At 33.0% G+C, this 23,685-nt stretch overlaps 1 protein-coding gene across 2 annotated transcripts in view; it reads right to left on the bottom strand.

The window, feature by feature from the left end:
- Positions 1-23,685, bottom strand: part of LOC142342923 (triple functional domain protein-like) — a 286,672-nt gene that overhangs the window by 19,158 nt on the left and 243,829 nt on the right. For both annotated transcript variants that reach the window (XM_075394600.1, XM_075394601.1), the window contains one exon: positions 2,611-2,685. In XM_075394600.1, the coding sequence (XP_075250715.1) occupies positions 2,611-2,685 (75 nt within the window). The remainder of the gene's footprint in view (positions 1-2,610; positions 2,686-23,685) is intronic.

Raw genomic sequence — 23,685 nt, 5'->3', positions numbered from 1 at the left:
TAAAAAAAAGCCGGAAGAATTCCGGAAACGACTCGAAGAGTCGTCTTCGTGAAAGAATTACCTTTTAATACGACTGGTTCTTTCTAAAGTGACTACTAAAAACAAAAAATTATAAAAATGAAGATACCCCATAAAACCAACTGAACTGAAAAAAAATTACATTACTATATAAAAAACAAGCCAAACTTCTTTGTACGCAATTGAAAACATCGAAGTACGCGAGCATCAAAACTGACGCCATTTTAGGCTCCCAAAACCTTATTTTTGAAGAACAATTTGAATACTGCATGAAATAACAAAAATTGTTACAAAATTTACAAATTTCCGTAATTTCTCTCAATCGAAACACTATTCAACAACATAAAAAGAGTAATCAATTAGTAACTACATAATCCTTGCCGCTTTAATTGTAAGCATTTTTGTCGCTTTAAATCACAATGAACGCGATAAAAGTAAATGACCAAAAAATCAATCAAATCAAAATTAATCATTAAAAGCCCTAAGAGATAGAACCATATTCAAACCCAGAAATTCAGATGTTACCAAAACTAAACAAATAAGGTAGAAAACATCGATTGATTGTTATTAGGCAATCGGGGTTCAGGAAATTTACATAGCCATCTTCCTGTCTCAGTAAGAAATGAAAACAGCTCAATTGCGAAACAGTGGAACAATTTTGAAAAAAAATATTCGTCCAAAATATGGGTTATAACCAAAAACAATTCAATTAGCAACAAAACGAACCAAAAAACTCCGATGGTGCACAAAAACTTTATGGTAAAAACCTCAAAGTACAGACAAAAAACTTAGAAAACTGAGAAAACAAAAACCGCCAAAATCGGATTAGTATGTGTACAATTCTATAATACAAAAAAACCTCAAGTCTAAAAGAGTCATCCCATTCAAGATTTATCAAAAAGGCGTTGACATGTTTACTAATTTGGTAATAAAAAAGACCACTGAAAGAGCCGAAAAAAGAGCCTTGAAACGCATTATTGAAACTTTGTGGTATCGATTTCAGATGGTTGCATACTCATGCGGCATCTAACAAAATTTACTTCTACAAAAAAACCAAGTTACAATATAAAAAATTGGACCGAATGGACAAACACGGCTAAAAACTGTCATCCATATGAACCGATCGCTAGAAAACTCTTTTCAAGTCAAAAAGTTATTCAATATAAGCAGCGCGCGAACAAAAAAACTTCTCTCGCTCAGAGGAAGTTAGTTCACACGGAAATTGTTTTCACTTTCACTATTGGGTCAAAACGCCGCCTGAACAAATAGTACTTCCTGTAAAAAAATCTTTAAGAAAACCAATACTCCTCTTCGAGTCGCAAAAACCAAGAGAAGGCCAATAATAGCTACAGTTATCGCTGCGCAGCTATTAAACATAACCGACTAAACGTCGGAAGAATTGCTCTTGAACGACTAGTGGGAGCTCTAATCAATTGCAGCCAGCTTCAGTCGGGGGGGGGGGGGGGGGGAGGGGTAGCCTAAATGGGACTAAGAAGTTCTATAGTGGGCTTCAAATAACCATATTAGAGGTTAACATATACCACTATTAAGATTTAAAGTTAAAAAATGACACCAGTTTCGGCGCACTTTTTATTTGACTTTTAGTATTAAATTGCCGCCAATTGAGTTCAGCTGCTTGAAATTGTGATTGAGAGAGAATTTTAGATCACGCGAAATGCAAAAAGTCAAGGGCGTAAAAGTCACTCGAAAAGTCAAAACCGTCAAGCGAAAATTTTGCATAAAAAAAGACACACACGTTTACAATAATTGCTATGAACTGCGTTCAAGAGCAATTAATCAAAAAACAGAATAGTAGTCACACCAAAAAAAACCACTACCAAAAATCACCAAACCTAAAATTGCCAAAATTCGCCAAACTAATAGACAAAATGAGAAGTTTAACAGAACGGGCATGCGGCTGTCCTATTAAAACAACACTAACCATTTGGTAATTAATATTGAATAGGGCAATTATCGTAACGAAGGCTTCGAATTATAAATAGCCATTAGAAATCTTATTTGGAATAACAACCCGCGTTTACACCTGAAATGCTACGGAGCTCATTATAGTAAATAAATTAACTTGGAACTAACAAACTAGAAGTAACAATGCTTTAAAAAAACAGGATTCTACAGAATAATTTCCCCCAGCTATTTATAAATCTGAAAATGGGGTCATATTACATTAATCTTGAAAAAGGGACAGTTATCTTAGAAAAATCCTGCAAAATGCGCTTATATTGCACAACTTCATATTGGAAATGTCTAATCACTTGGCAACTAGGGTTGAATTTATAATTTCTGCTACTTCAATTTATTGAGTAGACCGTACCAGATGCAAGATACAAGACGCAAATTCTATCAATTCTAAGATGCACCCTTTACAAAAATTGCCAACAAGTAACTTCAAATACACTACCAAAATTTAAAACTAAGCAGACAGTAAGATTTTCTCTTTGTATTCTGCAGTGTCTCTAGTTTTCGTTAGCCGTCTTTCCTAATCAAGACATCTCCTTAATTCAATCAACTACGTGACCCTATTTCGCACTCATGCTAGTTGAGCATCTAAGTATGTATTTTTTTCCTACTCACCAGTCCCTGAAATGGGGTGGAATCTGACTTCTGATTTCTGCGCATGTCCACAGGTCCACTAGTCGCCAAGTTAGACTGAAAACAAAACGTTGATTTTTATCGGTAATATAGTCATTTATTATTATTATACGAATTAGCACAGCTGAAATAATGATTAACATTTTCCGAAGGTGAGACCAGACCGCTATTGCAAAAAAGCAAATAGTTACTTTTGATCAAACATGACCCACAGATAACACTAAAATGGTTTATTCTATCGCAGTGTTTGCCTCACAGACTAATTAAACTATTTGCCGAGGGGTGCTGAAATGATCTTATTTACGAAAAACCTTTCAAAATATTCATAATAAAATCTAGCTAACGCTCCAAAAACACAACGTAGATTTCCAGAAAAACAGTGCAAGCTTTGTAGAACTATATTATGAAAAGAAAAACACGTTTGAAGGACCAGAAATTATTCAATCAAAACAGCATAACGGGATGGACAAAAATACTGCTTTAAGTACTTTAGATACTTTAAATATTGCTTTAAGAAACTAGATACACATAAACTAAACCTCCTGTATTTCAAAGCAGTACAATCCAAATGCCTTTCATCAACAATCTGCTACAAACGATAAGATGGCAGAACCTTTGAAACAAAGCTAACAATTTCAACTAAAATTTAAATCTCGTTTTGCTTGGCATCTCAACGTTCTAATGGGCTTGCAGTAGTGCAACTAAAACGAAAACAAGTATATAAATCCAGACAAGGAGGCTCGTTAATGTGCGTTCGCATATGATGTTCCGACCCGAGCTCATCTACATTTTTGACTTAATTGTCAACCAAAAGAAGAGATAACAAGAATAGATGTTTGAGCTTAAGAAATCGTTACACAACCTATCTACTAATTGAATTACATAATGCCATGCCTCATTACAGCGCCAATGAGATCTGACATTAAATAGACTACGAGACAAAAAAAAACAAACAAAATTAGCAAAAAAAAAATTTCACGGCAAAATTGAAAATCTAAATTGAAAAGCACATAGTAACAACGTCAAAATGCAGTCAGATAAAACCTTAACTACTCACATTTAATTTCTCCTAAGTATACAGCAGATAGAAACTTTTCTTAATGAGACTATGTAACAAGTCGGCAAAGAGAACGAACAAAGAGGCGAAATTCAAAACTTAATCAACATTTTTAAACCAAGAAATTTCAAGTCTTAAAAACCATTAGCTTTTAACTGAGTAACCCATGATAAACTACTAAAAAGTCATTAAAAAACAAATAGGCCTGTCTTTGGGTAGACTAAGCCATAGAAACGAACTAAAAAAAACTTATAAAATTACAAACGATTTGCGAAAACACAAACTATTGCTACCATTAAAATCATTAGCTATTATCTGAATATTATGTATTTTAATTCAATTCTTATTTCTACTACTTCAGCTGAAGCAAATAAACTGAGAGATTAAATAAGTTTATTTGGGCCACACTTGAAAACCATTGAGATCTAAGCAATTGTTCTGAAAGAGAAAGAAAAAAAATGACCACTCAAAAAACGATTATAAAAACGCATATTGTCCAATAAAGAAAGAATCATTGACAAATAAAACTAGTAGATATGTTATTTTTTAAATACAGGAAATTGGAAGTGACCTCTCATTGATGAAAATAAGTTACAATTTGACGAAAAGAACAACAAAGACTGAAAAGTTTGAAAAGTAATTTAAAATGTATATGATAATTTTAAGACTATTCGCTATAAACTGACTGCTCCGGGTAACATCATTCATTCAATCCTCAATTACAAGCTTAGGAGACTTGTCAACAATTTACGGCTACCTAAAGAACAAAAACAGGCAAAAACACCAAATTCAAGAGAAAAATTGAGCGAGAAAAGTATCGAAGGCAATAAAAATGAGATTTTCAGTAAATTTTTCTATTTTGACTTTATTTTTTAACAGCATTTTTGGGATTCGTCTTTCTTATCACTATGCCTTCAAAAAATCAAATATGAACAAATACATTGGAACCACTAAATTTTTGAGAAAACTCAAGGTATCAACGCCATTAAATTCATTAGCTTTTAACGAAGCCATTGAATACGCTAAATTATTCCTCGATGGGACCACAAGTTTGTTTGCCATTCATATTGGCTCAATAGGAACTTACAACAAGTTATTGACGATGAAAACAACAAAGACACGCAAAAAAAAAATTCAATAGAAAAGTGCCAGAAGAAAGTGTCGAAGCAATTTAAACCATTAGATTTTCTCTAAAACAATGGGAACTATCAGAAATAGGATAATGTAAAAAGATTTCAAAAGGATCCAAAAATAAGAAAAAAAGTATCCAACTATAAAAAAAATATATGAAAACTCGTTTCATTGAAGTTTTAAGACTAATAGGTAGAAGATAAACCGCTAACCAGATTAATTTTGTCTGCTGTAGAAAAAAGGAATCCTGTAGGTACTAAGATTGACTAACAGTTCACGAAAATAGTCTAGGATTGGTTAATGTTGAAAAAATGTTTCGAAAATCTATTTTTTAAGTCTTAACAGTCATTAAACTCAAAAGCCTTCAACGAAGGTCAATAAATACGATCAGAAAAAACGCGATATGAGTAAAAGGATGTTTTTCATGCATAGATAATCAACAAGACATCACAATAAGTCTTAAGACTAAGAAAACAACAACAAAAACAGGCGAAACCCAAAAATTCAGTAGGAAAGTGCGAGAAGAAAATGTCGAAGCCATTTAAACCATTAGCTTTTCTCTAAAACTTTATCTGTGATCCACTGATTGTCTTCTCTAATCCAATGAGATTAGAATAATATTTGGATAATGTGAATAATATTTGGATAATGTGATAATAGTTCAAAAGTAAAAAATGATACGAAAAAACACAAAAAAAAATTTTTTTAATTTTGAAATCTTGCGTCATTGAAGTCATATAACCAAACGTTAGAAGACTAAACGCTGATCGGATTATTTTAGTTGCAGTAGAAAGCAAGTCGGTCCTCTTTATACTGAGACTGACTAACAGTTCACGAAAAAAGGTTCAGATCGGTTAATGTTCAAAAAACATTTCGAAAAATAATCTTTGAATTCTTAACAGCCATTAAATTCAATAGCTTTCAGCGGAAATAAATACGCTCAAACATTACCCGATGGGAGTATATGGATATTTTTCATGCATAGGAGATCAATAAGACATCACAACAAGTCTTACGACTATGAAAACAACAAAAACAGGCAAAAACCAAAAATTCAGTAAAAAAAGTGCGAGAAGAAAATGTCGAAGCCATTTAAACCAAAAGCTTTTCTCTGAAAACTTTATCTGTGATCCACAGAACGACTTCTTTAAGCCAATAGGAGTCATCAATTTCAAGATAATGTGATAAGATTTCAAAGTAACCAATAATACGGAAATATCCAAAAAATAAATTTTTTGAAATCTTGTGTCATTAAAGTCATATAACTAAAAGTTAGAAGATAAAACCGCTAGATTAAATTTTGTCACAGTATGACGGAAGAGGGTGCTGTCGTCTCTGTCCAGTCAAAGCACTAGATACGTTCACTTAATGCTCATCACGGAATATTTTCCACTGGTAGTCGAATGAGTCCATGCCATAGGACTCGCAAAAAATCAGTAAAACCTCAAAAAAATTCAAAACTTCATTTAAAATTACGAAAACTCAGAGTCGAAGCCAAAAAAACATAAACAATTCCATGAAAACGATATTTTTTGTTCATTGGACTTCATTTAACTGTAAATGTGGTCATTAACGGAACCTCGATATGAAAAAAGTCTTGTCTCTAGGTGACTTAAAAAGCAAAAAAAAGTAAAAACTTTTATAGAAAGAGCTCTCAAATAGAATTCGAATTTTTTTGATAGTGAACTTCTCTATGAGACTAGAAATAGTTTTTTATCGCTTTTAGTCTATTAGGAACACAAAATTGGTTCATTGTTTGGCGAGACATTTAATTTTGAAATACTATTTTCATTTAAAATATCTTAATTTGAAGAATAATCACACTAAAAGTGAACAAATATCCCGTGTTCACACATAACTTCAATCCTCGATAACTGCTCGAAAAAAACGAAAATAAAAAAATCTTTTTAATTTTCCATTCTACGCTAGACCAGCTTTTTAATGATACCACTCACATTTCTCTGCGATGAATATATCGATCGGCCAAAATTGTCTGAACAAAAAAACCCATTGTGTGTATATTTCCTCCCCCCACAAGTGGGGTCGGAACAATAAGTACGGCTATTTAAAGAGCGGCATTCTAATCTACAATAGAAATAAAAACAGTCACAAACCATTATAAGAATGAAAAAGATTTAGCAGGACAAGTCCTGAAATATAGTTTAAAGAATTAAATCTATGAAAACCGTGAAATAGCCTGAACTGTCTAGTACACCATTGAGAGCCATACAAGCAAAATATGCTCAATGTTTTTTGAAGTAATGTCTTCAAAAAAATATTGCGTTAAAATCTACAGAAAAATCCCGCTCTAAGCAAAATGAGAAATTGTGCACCAATTTCTTAACTGTTTGCACTTTACATTTTCAAAACCAACCATTTACTACCAAAAGGACCAATCAAGAAACTAGCAGAACCCTTGCAGGACATTGAGACAACAAGAACAAAGAGGGGAAAACTAATTTCTCGAACTAAATGTCCTCAAAACCATTATATGTTAAAAACTACCTATTACCCATCAACAAGCTTCATAGGCGCCACTTGAAGTGAAAAAGACAAATGTAACCGTCTAATTATTCTGACAATTGGACTAATTGTTCAGCTTAGATATCTTACTGTCCGAGGAGGCATGAAAATGGCGGGAGGCTAGAGAATTTTGCAAATAAGCAACAATTGTACAACAAATTTTGAGCGCTTGCAATAAGAATAAATTTTTTGGACTTCAATCTCTTACTCCTAAAAATCTGTTATCCGATGGGGGTATCTGCGCTTTACCTGTTATCCTGTCTTTGAGGACGAAAAGTCAAATGGGTCAGACCAAAAATCGGTCAAGCAAAAAATTGCATTTAACGCCACAGTATTAATACAAATGCCACCAATTTTGTTTGAGAGCAATTAATGACCTCTATTCTCTCCGGTTTTCAAAAACCTAGCACCAAAAAATTTTTTCAGCAATCTCGTAATTTTCCAATTCTTAGACAGCGCTGTTTCTTCTAAATAATTTTAAGAAACAAACAATCGACCATCACCGCACTAAAGAAAGTTTTGGTTGCGGTTTTACAGTTCATCCACTTCTTGAGGACGGAGAAAAACAAAGATATAACCGACTAACGCAAACGAATTCCTTTCGGATGAACAGTGGGCGCTCTGATCTATTGCAGTCTGCTTCAGTCAGTGTGGCAATAAACTAAGGTGCTTCAAATGACGCCATTATAACACTATTAAGATTTGAAGGTAACAAATGACACCGATTCAGTCGTAATTTTCAGTTGAGTTTTAGTAGTAAACTGCCACCAATTGAGAGAGAGAGAGATTTAGATCACGCAAAACGCAAAAGTTAAGGGCGTAGAGGTCACTTGAAAAGTCAAAACGTAAAGCAAAAAATTGACATAAAAAGACACCCACGTGCAATGATTCGTTCGATAGCACTTAATCAGTCGTCTCTTGGTATGACTGATTAGCTGCTATCGACCGATTAAGCCAAAGTTTGCATACAGGACACGCATACAAGCAGGGACATACGAGCAATTACTTGGGACGACATCATGACCCAAGTAATTGCGAAATGTAATTTGAGAGCAATTAACGGGCCATGAGTTCTCAAAAGGTGAAAACTACAAGTAATCGAATAGCAGCACATATGGCAAAAAAACGAAGTTTCTCAAACGAAACTTCTGAAAAACTTTACAGATTTCCCAAAATTTCTCAATCTGAGGTACAACAGAATGATTTTCTTCCTTTTAACGAAAACATAGCCGACAGATAGCCGGAATAGCTGCGAAAAAATAGACTTGCGTACCGCATAGAGATAGAAACAGATACAGATATAAGTTGAAAAAGTCATGAATAGCCGCTCAAAAAGCTATGTAAAAAATTAACGATAAATTGATAAAGCTTGTTAAAATTCATTGCGCAGAAGCCTTTTCATTAGGGACCCTTATTACATATATGAAATCCTTTGACCTTAAACTAATTCAAAATAAAGTTAAATTTTAAACTGCAAAAGTCATTTTATTGAGTGAGGTAAGTCGCTTATGATCAACATCTAATCACGCAAAAAACTTTTGCTAAAGAGAGTGAAAAATGACGTCACGCGCGCAAAAGCAGTTAGTGAGAGGAAGAAGTCATTCAGAAAATTTGACTTTTCAGCTTTGAGGTGTGAACAAATGTAAAACGAAAAAAAGAGCGTCAGAAGACGAAACAAAAAACATAGCCGGAATTCCGGAAGCGACTCGAAGCACCAAAACTTCACAGAAAAACTGTTATTGCAGCTGAAGCCATTAAACTTTGTCTTAAACTTTTTACTCATTACCTCCACAGGTCTGATCTAAAAATTGGCGATAATTAAACCACTGTCAGCAAGAGAAACAAAATACAGCAAAACTTTATATTATTGGAAACGTTTGGTAACGTTAAAAAAGTCTGAAATAATTGGGATGGGAAAAAAACTGATAGACTGAAAAACCTGACAGGGATATCAATTGCCCTCAAATAATTCATGATCATAATCTCAAAAAGATTGCGAGGGCAAACGGTAGATAATACTCGGATATAATTGGAGATAAACGGTAGATATTTAAGAATCGAAAACCACTACAATTAGATTTCTAATCACTGAAACTAAGACAAAAACAACATATACCTTTCCTTTGATGTATGTATTCTAGACAACATGATTTCATACTAATTCAAAGAATATAATTAATCATAGAAAAGACATAAGCAACAGAATAAAAATCAAAAGCAAAAAATCGTTTTAAAACAATACCAAGGCCTAAAAAATTGCAATAAATAGCTACAAATAGAAATTTTGGAAAATGTTTTCGAGCAAACACTTAGTACTGCCTTATGTTGAATAAATTGCAAAAATAACGAAAATCTAAGAAAAAGCTGATATTCTGTTTTTAGCAACTGAAAAAAAAATCGATATAACGAATATAAATGTACGTACCAGGACAAGTGATACAAATTAAAAAGTGAAGAATATGTATGGACGCAATGTAAGGAAAATCGTAACAAAAAGACTAACTCTTGATTTTTGAAAGTTCAAAATGAAATTTAAAAAAATCAAGAAAAACAAACATTTCATTGTTCAGCAGTCGGGACATAGAAAAGACAACAAGTCATCGGAGACAAAGATCCGTCCTCCTGAAAAGAACAAAAAAAGAAAAAAACAGGATTCAAACATACGAAACCTTTTGCAACAAAATGTTCAATAAATTTCTGAGACTGAATTTATGAAAAAGCATTTATGAAAAAAAAGCCAAAAAATATATTAATTTTTTTTCAAAACTTAACGCCAAAAATGATTGAATTTTTATTGAAACAAAATTAAAGTCCCTCATGTTGCATAAAAGAACTATTTCTAGTAATTGCAACCAAAATAGAAAGAAAGACCTGACAAAAAATGGAAAAAACAACCAAAATCTGATTAGCGTATGTACAGTTTTATAAAACTAAATTACATTGACGTAGAAAGAGGCGTGGAGTATATGAATTATAAAAGGGAGGTGAATATATTGACTGATTTTTGACAAAAACACAGCTGAAAGACCAAAAATGAAGAAATTACCAGAAAAAAAAGCCAAAAGTTAACTTGAAAAAAACAAGAAATTTGTGCCAATTTTGAACTTCAAACGCATTTTCAGGCTCTGCAAAACACTGTGGTATCAATTTCCGAGGTTTACATTTCAATATAGCATCGAACAAAAATTATTTATGCAAAAACCAAATTAAAAGCAAAAGAACTGGGCCACTGGGACGAAAAAACGGCCAAAAACGGTTATCTGTACGTGCCATTCAGTCAAAAACTACTTTTGAAATTTATCAAATTCATCAAAATTAAACTACTTTTCAGTCAAAAAGTCATTCAGTAAACGCAGCGCACAATCAAAAAACTTTTCTCGCTCAGAAAAATTAGTTCAAGCGGCAATTGTACTCATTTTCGCTTTCAGGTCAAAACATCGTCTGAACGAATAGTACTTCCGGTAAAAGAAAACAAATACTCCTCTTTGAGTCATAAAAGAACCAAGAGCACAGCAATATAGCTCCGCTCAGCTTAAAGCTTAGCAGCTATAAAAAAAATTTGCGCAAAACGCAGAATGGGAAAGATATGCTTTGGAACGTAGATCTCAATAACAGTTGATTAATTAAAACAGCTGCAGACTGCCCAAAAAAAATCGGCGATAGCTTCGTAGCTAAGCAGTTTCAAAAAGATTTAAATGCCAGACCGAACGATGCTATATTTTGATTAAACATAGCCGGCAGATTGCGAGAAAATAGCCGCCGTTGACGCGCTTGATGCACATCGAGATTGAAACAGAAAAAAAAGACAAACTGACAGAATTTTATTTCTTGTTTTTTTCAGTGTCAAAAAGGGTTCTAATTTGGCGTTAGATTCCTTAATTCAGCTTCTAAACCGAAAGCTACTAAGCTAAATAACAATGTCTTACACAATGTTAGTGCAAACATTCTAATGAACTTTGATAACCTAATTCTCAATGACTTAATGACCGGGCTTTATCGGTTTATCCCGTCTCTTTTGATTTTGCTCTTTTGACATTGACTGTATTCTCTATCTTGCGTAATTGGTTGAGTAAATAGATTTAAAAAACATTAAGTTGGAACAGTGAGTGAGGAAAGTCAGAAGTCAAATGTGAAAGTCGTGACTTATGTAAAACAAAAAACGTGATCAAAAGGTAAAAACGAACTAAAAAAACATAGGAGGACATGTCCTGACGTACAATTCAAAAAAATTTCAATGATTAAACAAAAAAACTAGACCAATGAGTGAATTGGGGAAAACATTTCTAAAAAAATCAGACAAAAAAACAGAAAATCAATGTCAAAATGCCGCTAGCCAGACCAAAAAACCACTAGCGAGAAATGTAAACTTGGTTCGAGAAAAAAACCAAGCCTAGATTGAAATATGACTGAGAAAATCATTTAGAAAAAAACCTATCCAAAAAATTGAAAAACAGTAAAAAAAAATAAAAGTAAAATTGCCGCATGTGAACAAAAAAGCACAAGCGAGAAAGCGATTTTTTATTCAACCACCGTTTTCTCACTCTACATTAAAATGAGAGCAAAAAAATTCAAGCCGCAAAACCAATGGTTTTTTCGCTCCATTTCCTGTTTCGGCGTGACCAAAATCACTACTCCAATTTGACTTCAAAAATCATGAAAATATGTGAACAGATCTTGAAAAAAATACAGCGCCCCAACACAACTCAAATTCTTTGAATTGTAAAAAGAAGAGCACCTGAATAATAGCAGTTGGATATAAATAGAGGCTGACAGCGGATATAAATAATCAGTAGAAAGCTTTGCTTTTATTAGCTGCTCTCAAATAACCTTCAATTAGAGTAACACACACTCAGTTAACCTTTCTCCTTGAATTCAATGAAGGAAAAGTAATTATATGGTGAGGAAAGTCATTTATGAGAGTGGGGTAAGTCACGTGCGACCAAAAACTTACGCACGTGAGAAAAAACCTCGCTCCAATAAAAGTGAAGATGATACCACAAACACAATTCAGTCAAATTGCATGAATGAGCAGAAAGCAGATTTTGATCGCGACGTCATATGGTTGTAGCAAAACAACTTGACGCCGAATTAAAAAATCAAGAAAAGGCCCATAATAGTCCCAGCTATCGCTTTACGGCTATTAGTAAAAGTGTGAAGAAAACTTACGGGTTGTGGGGATGAAAACCGATTTTTGCGAACGGGAAATCATAAACATGCAAAGTTTGATAATCAATAGCATTAACTTGAGCTTACCGAAAATGACGAGGGCCAAAATAAAAGTGAACTTAAGACGAGAGCAGTTACATAAACCACAAATAAAACGCACCTCATCTTCACTGATCAGATTTGTCTTGGATGGAAACTTTTATAAACACCTTTCTTTACTTTATAAACGATTTATAAAACAAACATTTATCTATAGATTGCCGAGTGACAGCCAAAATGGCCGATAAAATTTGTTTCGAGACTGCACTAAACGTTGAGCACACAATTATAGAACTGTCTCTTGAGAAAAAAAGTAAAGCAGCCTATATACCAATGTGTGTTCTGTGCCTAAGTACACCACTGTTGAATAAAAGAAACATACCCGGCATATTGCCGGAAAATAGCCGCCGTTGACGCGCTTGATGCACATCGAGATTGAAACAGAAAAAAAGACAAACTGACAGAACTTTATTTCTTGTTTTTTTCAGTGTCAAAAAGGGTTCTAATTTGGCGTTAGATTCCTTAATTCAGCTTCTAAACCGAAAGCTACTAAGCTAAATAACAATGTCTTACACAATGTTAGTGCAAACATTCTAATGAACATTGATAACCTAATTCTCAACGACTTAATGACCGGGCTTTATCGGTTTATCCCGTCTCTTTTGATTGTGCTCTTTTGACATTGACTGTATTCTCTATCTTGCGTAATTGGTTGAGTAAATAGATTTAAAAAACATTAAGTTGAAACAGTGAGTGAGGAAAGTCAGAAGTCAAATGTGAAAGTCGTGACTTATGTAAAACAAAAACGTGATCAAAAGGTAAAAACGAACTAAAAAAACATAGAAGGACAAGTCCTGACGTACAATTCAAAAAAATTTCAATGATTAAACAAAAAAAACTAGACCTATGAGTGAATTGGGGAAAACATTTCTAATAAAATCAGACAAAAAAACAGAAAATCAATGTCAAAATGCCGCTAGCCAGACCAAAAAACCACTAGCGAGAAATGTAAACTTGGTTCGAGAAAAAAACCAAGCCTAGATTGAAATATGACTGTGAAAATCATTTAGAAAAAAACCTATCCAAAAAATCGAAAAACAGTAAAAAAAAAAGTAAAATTGCCGCATGTGAACAAAAAAGCACAAGCGAGAAAGCGATTTTTTATTCAACCACCGTTTTCTCACTCTACATTAAAATGAGAGCAAAAAAATTCAAGCCGCAAAACCAATGGTTTTTTCGCTCCATTTCCTGTTTCGGCGTGACCAAAATCACCACTCCAATTTGACTTCAAAAATCATGAAAATATGTGAACAGATCTTGAAAAAAATACAGCGCCCCAACACAACTCAAATTCTTTGAATTGTAAAAAGGAGAGCGCCTGAATAATAGCAGTTTGAGAGGCTGACAGCGGATATAAATAATCAGTAGAAAGCCTTGCTTTTATTAGCTGCTCTCAAATAACCTTCAATTAGAGTAACACACACTCAGTTAACCTTTCTCCTTGAATTCAATGAAGGAAAAGTAATTTTATGGGGAGGAAAGTCATTTATGAGAGTGGGGTAAGTCACGTGTGACCAAAAACTTACGCACGTGAGAAAAAACCTCGCTCCAATAAAAGTGAAGATGATACCACAAACACAATTCAGTCAAATTGCATGAATAAGCAGAAAGCAGATTTTGATCGCGACGTCATATGGTTGTAGCAAAACAACTTGACGCCGAATTAAAAAATCAAGAAAAGGCCCATAATAGTCCCAGCTATCGCTTTACGGCTATTAGTAAAAGTGTGAAGAAAACTTACGGGTTGTGGGGATGAAAACCGATTTTTGCGAACGGGAAATCATAAACATGCAAAGTTTGATAATCAATAGCATTAACTTGAGCTTACCGAAAATGACGAGGGCCAAAATAAAAGTGAACTTAAGACGAGAGCAGTTACATAAACCACAAATAAAACGCACCTCATCTTCACTGATCAGATTTGTCTTGGATGGAAACTTTTATAAACACCTTTCCTTACTTTATAAACGATTTATAAAACAAACATTTATCTATAGATTGCCGAGTGACAGCCAAAATGGCCGATAAAATTTGTTTCGAGACTGCACTAAACGTTGAGCACACAATTATAGAACTGTCTCTTGAGAAAAAAAGTAAAGCAGCCTAAATACCAATGTGTGTTCTGTGCCTAAGTACACCACTGTTGAATAAAAGAAACATACCCGGCATATTGCCGGAAAATAGCCGCCATTGATTCGCATAATACCGATTGCGATTGACAGAAAAGAAGAAATGGAAAGTATTGATTAATGTAAAAAAAAATTGTGAGCGTAAACTATTTTGATTGGATTTCGTAATTCTGCAAACCCCTGTTTCTTATTGAGCAGGATGCAGGGGCTAGCATCAATGCCAAAACGCTTCAGAGATGTTAACCAAGAATTATAAGAAAGAAGCGGGTACATTTAATTGGGCTTTACCCCGATTCTATTTCGATTTCGTTTTTCAATACTGATTCTGTTCATATTAAATTTCTTTGCTGAGCAACTGCTGCTTAAAAGCACTTTGAAAAGAATGAGCGAAGAATAAAACTAGACAGGAGACTCCAAAAAGAAGTTAAAAACAAGAGAAGGACAAGTCAAACAAAACACTAGGCCTCGAATGAACTAGCGAAAACCATTTGCAAAAAAAAACATCAAAAAATTGAAAGAACAGTTAAAATCAAAGCAGGACAACTCCTGATACAATAAAGAAATTTCAGTGAATAAACAAAAAAAAGACATAACATGGACTATATATAGATTAGAATAACCATTTAGAAAATCTGATCCAAAAAATAGAAACAAGAATAATCAGAGTCAAGTGGCCAAACCTAAACAAAAACCCACCTGTACATTAAAATTAGAGCGAAAAAAGACACGCCGTAAAACCAAAATCTGCAAAATAGCTGAAAAACCTCCAAATTAGCATAAAACGTTCAAACCTGTATCAAAACAACCCACAAATTATTAAAATATCATTATCAAACCTCTTAGTAAAATTAACCAACTAACGTCGGGCAAATTCCTTTCAAACAACCGGCGAAAGGTTGGTTTCGGTAGTAGCCGGCAGATGCTTATGGATGCTAGCATAAGGGGTGAACAGAGAATTTCTGTGTGTGGGTGTGAGTATGAGTGTGAGGAGGGGTGGGGCAAGCGTTGGGGGTAGAATTGTGAGGGCTAGATGAGAGGGGGACAGATGGATGACGGCGAACAATGAGAGAGTTAAGGGGAGCTGGTGGCGAGGGGCGGACTGAGGGGTCAAGCTTTTAAGATTAAGCACCACCCTTCATACAATGAAGTTGTCTACTCAAAACACCTTTGTTGAAGCGCATTCTAAGAGTATAGTAAGGCGTAGGGCTCTAAGAGCACTTTATGCCCTCCAAGCGCTACCTGTTTATCCTGTATTTGAGACCACAGCACTAATATAATAGCTACAAACTTCATTTGAGCACAATTAAAAATTAGAAAAAAGACTCATGTGAACGAAAAAACTGCCCGCTTAGAAAAATTCTTTCACACCTCAACTTCTCGCTCTCTCCAAAACAGTGATATGAAAAAAAAACACTCTTTTCATTCCTCTGCAATTTTGTTTAGCAAACAAACCACCAATTTTTTCACGCGTTTCATTTCCTGCTTCAAAATTCACTCCAATAAAAATGACTTACGAAAGGACTTCTTCAATATTCCTCTTCGAGCGGTAAAAAAACAGCGCCCCAATACAATTCAAATTCAGTAAGAAAATTTTTTTTGCAACAAGTAAATTAAAATTATAACCATACGGTTAAATATACTTGAAACAAAAAAATACTTCAAATCATTCAAACAAAACAATATAAAAACATCAACAAACTTCTTAAAGAATAACATTATAAAATTTTCTTTTAATTGTTTTCTTCCTAAAAAAACAACTTTTAAAAGCTACGTTACTATTCAAAGGAATTTTTCATGTTGTGACAGCAAGAAATCATTAAACGTTTTCTTAAAAACGCTTTCATTTTTTGCCAACCAAAGCCACTGTACTGTGGTAACTTATTCCATTTTTGTACGCATTGAAAAACAATCGAGTTCAGTCCAAAGCTGGTTTTGGCATTTTATCTAACTTTGAATTGTTTTGTTTGATTATTTTGATGAAGACTCAGATACCCGTGAAAATTTTCAGAATTTTCTGGCCTAGCGATATCATGAAATTTGATTAGCGACATTTTTGCTATTATTAGCTCAGCTGGTAGGGTCTTTGTCTGGATGAGCAGATCTCTCGCTTTGTCATACTTTTGCGTAGAAAGCACACCTTTATACACCATTTAAACTGTCGGTTAAGGCGTTTTATTTTCTTTTTGCAGATAAATTTTGAAAAAAGATTGCCAAAAATGATAAGTCTGAAAGCACAAGTGATTTTAGAAGAATGCGCGCGTTCAGGGGAACTTGATGTCTTCTAAGGTAAATTGATCTTATAGCATGAGCCATCTTTTTCAAGGTTTTATTCAACTGCTCAAGATTCCTGTCAATTTGAATACCAAGATATCTGCAACATTTTTGTGTTGTGAGAACTTGGTTTTTGTAGAAAATAGATCCGAAATCAGAATTATCGCGCGAAAAAAATTGATTCGGTTTTGTTTGTATTCAAAATTAGTTTGTTCATCTCAACACATTCCTCTGTTTCTTGTAATTCCGTGACTTTTCCATGTAAGCTACTTTTCTGTCCACAACAGACAATACTTGTGTCATCTGCAAATTGAATTACCTTTTCCGTTGTGTTTATATTAAATGAGAAATCGTTCACATGTAAAAAAATGATTGGTTCTAAAACAGTTCCTTGAGGCACACCGTGATTCACAATTTCACAATCCGAAACTGTTTCAACCAGTTCTAAAACTGCATCTGTTGCAGCCTTTTTTTCTGAAATCCGAATTGTTCTTTATTGATAATTTTATGCTTACCAATGAACTCCATCATCTGAGTCAGAAGGAGGCGCTCAAAGATTTTTGCAAAACTCAGAGTTCCAGAAATTGGTCGATAATTTGTGCTATCTAATTTATCACCTTTTTTGAAAATTGTGTTACATAGGTTAGTTTCATTTCAGTTGGGAAAATTTTTTCCTCAATGCACTCGTTTAAGGCGAACTGTAGATGTACGCCTATACCTAATTTGCAAGACTATATGAGTCGAATTGAGATTTCACCAGGTCCGGCTGCTTTGTTAATGTCCAGCGAGTCAATGACTGAATAAAGTTCTTTTCTATACAAAGTTCTGAATGTGAATACAGGTATATTAGGTTTATCAGGGTATTTACAAGCAATATCCGAACCTTTGAACACACCTAGATTAGCAAATGATTTATTTAGACAATTGACAATATTTTTCGGTTCCCTGGAAATTTCACCACCGTCTAATCTGATTTCATCAACCTTCACACTTTTTTCACTCGGACTGGTCTTCTGTTTAATGAATTTCCATTGTTCCTTACTTGTTAGTAGCTTTTGGAAGAAATTGATGCAAAAATTATTGTGCGCCTCCCTTAGTCTCCTATTAACTAAGTTTCTTAAGCGCTTAAATACTTTGTACGGCTCGCTGTCAGGAATTTTTTTCCATTTATTGAACAAAAAATGGGCGATCAAATGCTTCAATTCTTGTGATAACCAGGGCTTAGAACTCTTAAAACTTTCTCACCTTTTTAACAGTCCGAATTGGTGCGTGTTTTTCAACGATTTTCTCAAAAATATCAATGAATGAATCAAACATATCGTTGCCATTCTCACATTGGTACATTCTACACCATGCGGCGAGGGCAAGATCTCGCCGCATGGTGTTTAGAGCAAGAGAAAAGTCGGAAATTTCTCATCGTTATTATGTTGTCACAATCAGATTTCAATGAGATTTGATTCGAAGGTAACAAGAAAATTGTCGGAGTTAAAAGGGGTTGTTGTGACAATGTAGGCAATTATCTGATCTTTCGAAACGAAACAGTGATCAATAAGTGTAAATGTTTTATCAGTGCATCTGGTTGCATCCCATAGGTTAACAATCTCTAATCCTGAATTTGACGCAAAAATGTCTAGTTTTCTTTTTTCTGTCTTGTTCAGATAATTCAAGTTGTGATCTCCCAGCAAAATAACGTTATCTGTAACGCTATATGCCCTCGATAATTCGGTGCTTATCTGATCAAGAAAATACTCACCAAGACGTTTGTTTGGGCAATAAGAAACGTTAATAAATAATTTTTCAATAAGAGGATAAGTTATTTCAACCCAAATGGATTCAAAAAAACTCTCATCAACCGTTTCAATGCTTGATTTAATATTGGCGGTAAATTTTTTCGGGACAAAAATACCTACTCCTCCGCCATTTGAAGCCCCTGTTTTGCCTGATCTGCATTTCCCAAAGAAAGTATGCGATGCTGTTAAAAAGTTACTTTCAATATTCCAATCAGTGTCCAACCAGGTTTCAGTTACAGCGACAAACGTATTAATGGCAGCTGTTTGCAAAAAGTTTGAAAACTCTTCAAACTTGTTCTTCAAGCTTTGACAATTAATAAGGTAAAATAAAGGCGGGTGGCTTGATCCTCTGTTTTGTAAGTAACTTGAATACTCAATCAAATTTTCCACATGATGCCCTGGGTTTTAAATACGACCACTTTAATAGCCGGCTGAGAAGATGACTGTTAATTGACTATTTATTAGCCAATATCGCCCTACTTTGCTACTGCATACCTCAACGAACACCTAATCAGGAATTCTGAATAAGCATCGAAAATAAAACTACATTTCGGCCACTTTGTGTAATAGCACCACAAAGTTGAATACACTTAGTAAAATAAAGTAAAGCAATGCAACTTGAGAACAAAATATAACGATAAAGAATGGTCACTTAGCATTCAATTTTGATGATAAAAGAAGCCAAACCGCTGTTAAGATCAAAACTAAATAATTCCGTTTATATGTGGAAGCATTTCACTGCAACTTGCACTTCACTCAGCGCATAAGCCACTCCCTCCCGATAATGTGAAGAAAATTTGCTTTGTACAAACACACTTCTGTATGAAAAAATGATTTTGCAGTTTCAATTGTTGGATTTCCGTTTCATTTTCACTCCTCCCCACAAAATTTTGAACTTGATAACATTTTATTCCCCTAAAAACTGAGAAACGGGAGAAAGTACGACTAATGTGATGTTCTTTAGGTTATTCCTGTTAAGTAAATGACTACTTTAACAAAGACGCAAAAGCTTGACATTTAGATGCTATCTCCCAGTTACGACGTATCATAAGAAACTGATGCAATAATTAAAACAAGAAAACAAAGAACCGAATTTGCTTATTGTCTCCGAACAATAAGTTTTGAAAAACCGTACAACATAACCGAGCCCACATAAGTTCTTCTTAAATTAAATGGTTGACGGTTTGCTCGACTCACAATATCGACCAGATTCGAATTATAACAACGACTATGGAACAACGACTATTGAACAACCAGTAGATTGGACAGGAGCCATTATGAAACTATAATTGCAAACAACGACCTGCTCTGAAACTACATCTAATTCTTGCCCCAACTACGTGTAAAACATCGATTGACTGATCACTGTGTTAAATATATCCTGTGACTTCATCAAATATCAGGAGCAAATTTTCGACCTCTAAAAGACACAGCGATATATCTGAATAACATTAACTAGATAAGTGCTTAATTAAGTCAGACAAAAAGCTCAGAACCCAAATAACATAGCCGAAAAATTGCCGGAAAATAGACGTCATTGAACCGCTTGACGCACATTGGGATCGAAACAGAAAAAGAAAAAAAGATAGAAATTGACAGAATTTTTCTAAGTGTCAAAGTATTCTTATTTCGTGAGTAAACTCTGCATATTCGGTTAGATTCTAAAAATACACTTAATTCAGCTTCTAAACTGAAGACTTTCAAGCATAATTCTTATGCCAGCTAGCAATCGCTTTAATGAACACTGATAAACTAATGCATTATGACCGGGCTTTATATGTGTATTCCGTTTCTTTTGATTTTAATCTTTTGACTTTGAATGTATTCACTAAATCACGTAATTCAATACGTGAAAGAATTTGAAATCGATTCGCTCGAAACCGTGGGTGAAGCAAGTCAGAAGTCAAGCGTGAAAATCGAAAGCAGAAACATGATCAAAAGGCAAAACGAAATAAAAAAAACATAGCAGGACAAGTCCTGACGTACCATTCAAAGAATTTTCATTGACTAAATAGAAAAACCAGACCTAGAATGGACTAAGAGTGAATTGAGAAAACCATTTTTAAAAAATTCTGATAAAAAAATAAGAAAAAAAAACAGAAAATCAATGTGAAAATGCCGCATGTGAACAAAAAAAACCACTAACGAGAAATGAAAATTTAATTCACACAAAAAACTAGGCCTAGAATGAGCTATTAATGGATTGGGGAAAACCATTTAGAAAAAAATCCGATCCAAAAAATCGAAAAAACAGTAAAAATCAGAGTGAAATTGCCGCATGTGAACAAAAAACCACTACCGAGAAACCGAATTTTTGTTCAAACACCGTTTTCTCACTACGTTAAAATTAGAGCGAAAAAAATTCACGCCGCAAAACCACTCGCTTTTTCGCTCCATTTCCTGTTTCAGCGTGACCAAAATCACTACTCCAATTTCCAATTTGACTTCAAAAATCATAAAAATGTGTGAACAGATCTTAAAAAAAAGACAGCGCCCCAATACAATTCAAATTCTTTGAATTGTAACAAGAGAAGGACAAAACAAACAAAACACTAAGCCTCGAATGAACTAGCGAAAACCATTTGGAAAAAACCCATCCAAAAAATTGAAAAACCAGTTAAATTCAAAGTGAAATTGCCTCATGCGAGTTTTTGTGCAAACACCGTTCCCTCACTCTACTTGGAAATTAGAGCAAAAAAAATTCACACCGCAAAACAACTAGCTTTTTCACTCCACTTCCTGTTTCGGCGTGACCAAAATCACCACTCCAATTTGACTTCAAAGATCATGAAAATATGTGAACAGATCTTAAAAAAACAGCGCCCCAATACAATTCAAATTCTTTGAATTGTAGAAAAAGGAGAGCGCCTAGATAATAGCCGTTGAGAGGCCGATGGCGGCTATTAAACATCATCAAATAACGTCGCGCGAATTGCTCTCAAGCCACTGATGAGCTGGGTTACAGGAAGGCTGGGTTACAAAAGGAACGTGCAGGTGGAGATTGAGGGCGTGAAGGGGGCAATGTGTTTGTGTGTGTGTGTCGGTGCAGGGGGGAGGTTGTTGAACTCTAGAAACAGCCCTTGACACCATTACTTTATGTCTCCAAAATAGTTAAGGCGAACTGCATGCTTAGAGTCTAGTGAGCCGAAACGCGTTAAGAGCAATTAATACTCTCGAGCTCATCAACCGATCTCTCACAGATGCAATAGGTAAAATGGCTTTCAATGTAAAAGTGATCACAGCACAATCAAATAAAGATCAGAAACTCTTCAGTCACAAAAAAGCAGAAAAAAAATTTAAGGATCAATGAAAACTTCGATAGCAAAAGATGTTCCACCGTGATTGTACTAAAAGAGAAGTTGTTATAAACAATTGACAACTGTGTCATCCAAGCTCATCATTTCAACATTGAAAGTCCTAAGACAATTTTCAGAAAAAAAAACGAGCGAATGCAACTAAATTAGAAAAACGTAGCTTTTATATTAATTGGAAAAAACCATTCCCATATAACTCTAAATTCAGAGAATCGCAACAGTGAATCGCAACAAAAATAACAAACAGCTCTCATAAGAAAAAATTAGCTGTCCTAAGACTTGGGGGTAAAACTGGGTAGAAGTTTTTCCGGAGATTATTTTGTAATCAGAGGGCGCGTATCGGTATATTTGGAAAGCAGGAGTCCTTCGGAAAAAAATAGAAATTTTGATTCAGTGAGATTTTACGGTACTTCTAACTTTGCCGTAGAATTTTTTCCCGAACAACATTATATATATTTATATATATATACATATATATATATATATATATATATATATATATATATATATATTATACACGTATATATATACATATATATATATATATATATATATATATATATATAAATTACAATATAGTATACTATATTATGTTATACATAATTATTACTTTATATATATTACAATTAATATTTATATAATTATTACTTTATATATTACATTATTTATATTTATATAGTTATCACTTTATTTATAAATGTTATATAAATATATATATATATATATATATATATATAATAAATATATTATATATATATATATATATATATATATATATAGATATATATATACTATGTTATATTATATATAATATTGTATAAAGTTATTATTATTATTACTTTATATATAATAAAATGTTTATATAAAAATTCAGATTACATTTTATATATATATATATATATATATATATATATATATATATATGTAAATTATAATATAACATACTATATTATGTTTTATATAACTATTACTTTATATAAAACAATTAATATTTTTATAATTATTACTTTATATATTACATTATTTATATTTATATAATTATTACTTTATATATATATATATAATATTATATAAAGTTATTAATATTACTTATATATTTATTTACATATATATATATATATAAAATGTTTAGACAAAAATTTAGATATATATATATATATATATATATATATCTAAATATCTAAATTTTTATATAAACATTTTATAATATAATGATTTAATCTAAATTTTTATATACACATTTCACATTTTATATGTATAAAAGTAATATTAAAAAATTTATATAATATTATATTATATTATATAATATATATATATTTATATATATATATATATATATATATATATATATATAAAGTAATAATTATATAAATATAAATAATGTAGTATATAAACTAATAATTATGGAAATATTAATTGTAGTATATAAAGTAATAATTATATAAAACATAATATACAATGTAAATTATAATATAATATACTATATTATGTTTTATATAATTATAACTTTACATATTACAATAAATATTTATATAATTATTACTTTATATACTACATTATTTATATTTACATAATCA

This window comes from Convolutriloba macropyga, chromosome 7 (genome assembly GCF_964194025.1).
Source record: "Convolutriloba macropyga chromosome 7, txConMacr16.3, whole genome shotgun sequence".
NCBI classification, from domain to species: domain Eukaryota; kingdom Metazoa; phylum Xenacoelomorpha; order Acoela; family Convolutidae; genus Convolutriloba; species Convolutriloba macropyga.
This window is presented reverse-complemented; position numbering and strand designations above follow the sequence as displayed.